We start from the raw sequence: 6,626 nt of genomic DNA on the forward strand, positions 1-6,626 counted from the left end.
CAGTCTTAACAACCACGTTAGTGTAGAGACGTTTGAGCACTGCGTGGTCCGGCTGTAAACAGAGTTGGGTCAGTGATTCAGTGTGGGACATTTATTTTCCCTCTGCTGTGTTGGTGTCCCTCCAGCAAAGCTTAACCCATTAAGAACTGAGGACCCGATTCTACAAAATGTCTTCTAAAAAAAAAGTATTTGGCTATATCAGTGGTGCTCAGACTTTTTCATGTCAAGGACCCCCAAATTGATATGCATTTGGCTGCGGACCCATCTCAAAATATTTTGTTCCAGGGACCCCCAGAAGCAAAAATTTGAGTCAAAAATGGTCGCTTTAAAATATATATTCAAGGGTTTGCACACTATTTTTCGGAAATAGCAGATCTACAGGTTCATGTGATCTTGTATATCTGCTATTTTTGAATAGCCAAAGAATCTAAAATGACACAGATGCTTTCCCTGTGTTAACGGGTTAAGCCTATGTTATACTCCCTAGTATGACAGTGCCGCTTTGCCAAACAGAACAGATCTATTGATAATACGATAGTCAACGCAACGACATGTCGTTAGCTCGTAGGTCTTTTCTTTTTGCCAAGGCGACACCCTTGTGCGACGTAGTATAAATCCAAGCTTCAAGGGCAACTTTGTCTCATGCCACATTCAGGAGTGAGATCATGTTTTCCTCTGGTTTCATTATTTAACTCCGTATGACGCATCTAGCTGACAGGATTTCCCCCTATGTCCCCATTTCCGCTCGTGTCCAGTGGTCTTAAATGAGACCTTTCAGGGGGGACGCTTCCCCTCGTCGGGGCGTCACACTGGGCACATTGAGGCTTGCCCTCCACCCACCCACCTGACCAGTGAGCCGAGACTAAAGCCTGGTTTTATTGTTCGTCATGTGACCGTGTCGTTTTTTGTCATGCTTGTCAGTTGAAATTCAGTTACTTTTGGCGAGCAGCACGGTCGTATGACTATACTGTAAGTATAATTTCACCATTACATGTCACACTGACCTCACCGAGCCCAGAATAAAATACGCCAGCAAACGCTTGTGGAAAACTCCATTGCATTGGGCCTCCTAACATTGTCACATTCATAGTATGTAATGACATGGCAATATCTCAGTGTTTTCGAATATGAACACAGCCATATGTCATTTGGATGGTTAGAGTGCTGTTGTTTGGACAAAGATGTTGTACCTGTAGGTCGAAGAATTTGCTGTATCTCCTGTAGATGACGTGGGAAGAGGACTCGGAGTAAGTGACATTGATGAGATAGACCTAGTGAGAGAAAGACGAGTGTAAACAAAGGACATTAAGGAAAGCCACTTTGTCAAAGATGCCATGGCACCGCACCACTTTAGCTTGATTTTCCCTAATGACACAAAGTGCATTTCCCTCCTGACTTAACTTCCAGAGGTCATCGGAGGTCAAACAAACTCATTAGGCCTGTCGGTTTCAGCCACACCTCATTAGAAGTTCTGCCAGCATTCGAAAGAGAGCGGCAATGGGTTTTCATTCAACTATTGTGAAATTCATACACGAGTTTAGCCAAGTCAGGAAATTGATTTTTGGGACATGGCAAGATTTTTATTTTCCTTGAATTCTACCGCATTATCTAAGCTCAATGCTATGCAGCAACAACCAGAATCAAAAGGCCTTTCATCTGCACACACAATAAGAACGATTATGTGGATGAGAAACCATAACGTTCCAATTTCATTGTATAATTACCAGCTTACCATTGTACTTTTCAGTCCTTTTTAACACATTGGGTGCCAGAGGTTTATTAAAATAGTATACGTTGAGTGCCAGCATTTCTTCCATCCACTTGCGTTATACGATTCGTGCTGTGAGAAGTCCCGACGCGGAAATGCATGTAAACAAAGCGTGCGTGCGAGACGGCGGAGGGTCCCGACTAACGCCTGGAACAATAATATTTCCAACGCGACCCTCCATTGCAGCGTGATCGCCGATCGAAAACGGCTCGTTTCCACCACATTAAAAAGAAATGGAGATATTAAGCTTTTAATCAAGGAGATAACATTGAAAACGCCGACCGGAAGGATTTTTGACATGGAGCCAGATCCAGCCTCTTCTTCTCAGAAAATGCTTGGGTGATGTCAAAGTTTCGTTTTAGCGCCCCACGTGGCCCACATGTATAAAAATAGAATTGGGTCAAAAACGGTCCGGACCGTTTTCGGCACTTCTCGTTTGGACCCTCAAAAACGGTCCGGACCGTTTTTGGCATTCAATGTGTTAATTTAGTGTCTAATGAAACACATGTTGGTCCCATTATGCGATATATATCAATTATAATTGTTCAAGGAGACATCTAAATCTGTTGAAGAGCAAACACCAAACAGTGTCTAAAGTTGTCCCATAGGGCACTTAAAGGGGAAATCCACCCATTTTCAATATTTAACTATGTCATTAATATAGCATAAAGGAGTTGTGTGGAAATAAGAAAAAATTAAAAAAAAAATTAACATTGCAAAAAAAATTAACATTGCAAAAAAATTAACATTGCAAATTACACTGTGATGACTCATCATGGTGTAATTTGCAATGTTAATTTTTTTGCAATGTTAAATTTTTTTGCAATGTTATTTTTTTTTTTAATTTTTTCTTATTTCCACACAACTCCTTTATGCTATATTAATGACATAGTTAAATATTGAAAATGGGTGGATTTCCCCTTTAATACATAGATTTACAATGAAGGTTCCACAAACACCCGAGGACACCCTGAGGTTTGCAACATTGAGGTTTGAGGAGCCTGACACACTTCCATGTGGCCGTATGGCACTGAATGTTTATGAAATGCAACATTTTTACACATGGTGACAATCTGCAAAGACATTGGTTTTCCATTTGTAATCAGGTCTTGATTTTCTCTTCGCAGTTCATTAAAGAAAGGAGTTGAGCCTCCAGCCGGAACAAGTTCTCCGGCAGCTCGCTAATTAGATACAGACAGCATGACCAAATGCTGTAAATTTACGAGACAACACTGTGCAAAAAAGGCGGGTGGTCTGTGGTCAAGCGACATCCCCATGGGTTTGCGTCACATGTAGTGACCCCCCCACGTGGGTAGGGGAGTATCTAATTGGACAAGGGACGGCTAAATAAGACAATATCATCAGTGCAAAATCTAAAACTTTACTTATTGTTCATCAATCATTGACTTTGCCACCACTGGATCTAACATATGTATGTGTATATGTCCGTCTCTCTCTCTTTCTCGCTGTCTCTATAGTTGCAAGATTGTTAATAGAGATTAATTATATTCATAATAGCATTGGTAGCTTATAATTACATGCAATATTATTGATTTCTCTCTGGGGGGGGGTTCTGCAAAGTGGTCATAATATGCTTCCAAGATGCACGCTGCTAAATTGTTATGTTGACAGCCAGGTTGTGACATATATACACTTTACTTGAAATTCAATGAAAGAGAACACATGAACCAAAACGAAACGAAACAAAAGGTCCCATCCTCCTCTCCACCCTCCACAGATCTCCTGCCTGTGTGTAAATAAACAAGGAGCTGCCATTGCATGCTCTCTGGGTTCCAGTGCCTCCAGTCCCTCTCGTGGAAGGAAGTAACACTTGAACCCTTGCGGACAAAAGACAAAGAGTTTCTTCTTTCCTCTCACTAAAACAGGATAAGCATTTCCAGTTGCTGAGCTCATAGATAATGAGATTAGATTCTTTTTTTCCCTCTTCCCTCTTAGGGGACTTCCCCACTCACTGACCCATCTTCTCCATGTGCCTCTCTCTCTCTCCCTCCTCCCAAGGGAAAGTCTCTGTTCTGTGCTTATAGTAGTGGCCTCGGTGAGACCCCTTTCAGCGAGTGAGAGATGGTTCAATTGATCCCAACTCTCGGGTTAATTAATCCTATTGAACCCGATGGACCAATTGATTTTTGTAGTTCCACTGAGACCTGAGCTGTGCTGCAGTCTTCTGTCCCAAGGGACTTTATGGCATTATACTCAGCACTGGTAAATGTCACTAGGATTTGTCACTCAGTCAAGATTTAACAGCAAAGGCATGTTTGTGTGTGCGTTTGTGTGTGTGTGTGTGTGTGTGTGTGTGTGTGTGTGTGTGTGTGTGTGTGTGTGTGTGTGTGTGTGTGTGTGTGTGTGTGTGTGTGTGTGTGTGTGTGTGTGTGTGTGTGTGTACATAGAATTAAAACAGCAGTTACATATTGTTTGAGAGAAAAGGGACTGTGACAAAACATACAGAATTTAAACAATTCACTTACATAGTGTTTGGAGGGATTCCTTCGTTTCTGTACGTCCACCACGTTAACTTCATGGACATTACGGAGCTGCATCTTGACAGGTCAGGTTGTGTGTTTTATACCAACAAACGCTGTAAAAAGTCCTCATGCACGGCTGGACGGTCACCCATGAAAAAGCTGCAAAAAAAGTGTGCAATGGTTGGAAGTCATGGAGGGAAAATACACTGGGAAGAGAGAGAGAAAAAGAAGAAGAAAAACAAAGTTGTAGTCAAGATGTGATTGTGCTGCTGCCAGGAGGTCTGCCTTCACTGAGGGATCTCCTGTCAATGTGTCAGGGTAATAACACAACACAGGGGCGTTTAAAGCGCCTCCAAAGAATCTACTCCTCCTTCAAGAGGGGGCTGGACCTCCAGAGCCAAGCATGGGATGTACTCTACAGCAGTGGTGTAAAGTAACTAAGTACATCTCAACTCAAGTACTGTACTTAAGTACAATTTTTAGGTACTTACTTTACTGGAGTATTTCCAATTGTCTGTACTTTTACTTCTACTCCACTTACATCTCAGAGGCAAATATTGTACTTTTACTCCACTACAATTATTTTTGAAAACTTACTTTGCATATATGAATTATTACATTATAAAACATACATTAACCACTTTAGCCCTATTTTATACCGTGGCAATTTGAAAATAGCCGGTCTACAAGCTCACGTGTTGTGAGCTTGTAGATCTGCTATTTTCAAACATTTGAGTACTTTTACTTTTGGTACTTTAAGTACATTTTGATGTAGTAAATGTTTTATTCTGGACTTTTACTTGTAAGAGAGTACTTCTACATTGCAGTATTGATACTTTTACTTAAGTAAAACATTACATGTTGAGTACCTTTTCTACCACTGGATGTACTCTACAATCTGCAGAATTTAAGATTTTTTTTCTAACTTCAAGAGGAGGGAAGACTGTTACTGAGGAGGACCGTTTGGAAGGAGAAATCCGAGTAGCCTAGTAGACCTGGTGTTGAAGATAGATTTTTTTAAATGACAAGGTTTATCCTTGGGGCACATTTAACATGAATGTTTTCCAAATTGAGACAAAGCTTTTCCGATTTCCTCAGAGCGTTTTGGCGGCAAAGGTATAGAATTGTCTTAAATATTAGACTTTGCAAACAACAGATAAGATAGGATAAGCACTGTTAAACCCCAAGGGGGAAACTGGGCCATCACCCATGCATAAAAGGCTGATCACTATAGTCCATAAAAACCACAAGAAGGAACAAAACATTCCAAGCGGATGTGAATATTGTCCAGGAGCCAGCCAAAGCCAGTCTTCCAGTACCACTGTAGCCTGCAATGCCAACAAAAATATGGTGTATATCCCAAGTTAGGCTAACACAACACATCCCAATACGGCAATAAAAAGCCTATTAGTTAGTCATATATACACAAAGAGAAAACCAAAACATGATCAAAATGCATATAAAACAGACCCACTAATCTCCAAATACCTACAATATTTAGATAAATGAGGAGCAACTCCACAAACCAGTGGACATGACATGTATAAACAGTGTGGAGGGACGTGCTCAGCCCAGCCAAGTTTGAAGGGGGTGGGGGAAGGGGGGGGCTACAGCAGCATCAAGGGTCTGCTTCTCAAATGACTTTGTCGTCCTCTAGCGGAGGAGTCAGTAAACAGCAAGCAATGTGAGCTCCCCAATCCATCCGTACGTGGGCGCTAGTTTGCATCATACCTCCGTGGTGATGGCGAACAGTCTTTTTACCCCCGGTCTGAGTAGCCCCGCCCGGTGCTTCTTTCACTCTACATTAGAAGAGTTGGGAACGTTGGGGGTTGTCACATTCTAATACAGCCCAAATACCCAATTTCAGCACCGGCCTCAGTGGCGCACCTCGCTAGTCATCAGACTCCCAATCCATTAGCATTGGGAGTCTGGGTTCGACTCCTGCATGGGACAATGCTTTTTCAAACACAGCAGACTACTTTTTTTCGTCGATAAAGTATAGTTTTGGACCATGACGCCAGGCGCGCCGACTTAGCAGACCTTGAGGCCGAGGAGTCGCGCCCGAGCGCCTCCAGGCGCGAGTGCCCGCGACGACCGGCCGATGGTCTGCTAGTCGACTAAGCGCCGTCCGAGTTATGTACCGATAGGCACAGAATCGTAAATGATGTTGTGGGGACTGCGTTTTCCCCAACTCGTTTCACTCAACTCGCCTGTCTCTCCCCGCACCCGCCCCCCGCTACTGAGACCGGGGGTAAAAAGGCAGGTCGCGTGGTGATGACCAGCGTTGCCATGTCCGCTTATTATAAGCGACTTTGGGCTTAATTGTCTGTGAAGTTGCTGGTTGGCTAATGGCTTGTTTCTAAAGTGTAGTTGCT

The 6,626-nt window shown here is 42.7% G+C and overlaps 1 protein-coding gene across 4 annotated transcripts in view; it reads right to left on the reverse strand.

Moving 5' to 3' along the window:
* LOC308099830 (SH3 and PX domain-containing protein 2A-like) overlaps positions 1 to 4,545 on the reverse strand; it is a 58,982-nt gene extending 54,437 nt beyond the window's left edge. For 3 of the 4 annotated variants that reach the window (XM_080448642.1, XM_080448640.1, XM_080448639.1), the window contains exons 1-2: positions 4,255 to 4,545; positions 1,191 to 1,271 (exon numbers count right to left, since the gene is read on the reverse strand). In XM_080448642.1, coding sequence (XP_080304768.1) covers positions 1,191 to 1,271; positions 4,255 to 4,326 — 153 coding nt within the window. In that variant the 5' untranslated portion in view covers positions 4,327 to 4,545. The remainder of the gene's footprint in view (positions 1 to 1,190; positions 1,272 to 4,254) is intronic. The other variant, XM_080448641.1, reaches the window with a different exon arrangement.
* Positions 4,546 to 6,626: the final 2,081 nt, after the last annotated feature.

This window comes from Gymnoscopelus braueri (assembly GCF_963280865.1).
Source record: "Gymnoscopelus braueri genome assembly, chromosome: 14".
NCBI classification, from domain to species: Eukaryota; Metazoa; Chordata; class Actinopteri; order Myctophiformes; family Myctophidae; genus Gymnoscopelus; species Gymnoscopelus braueri.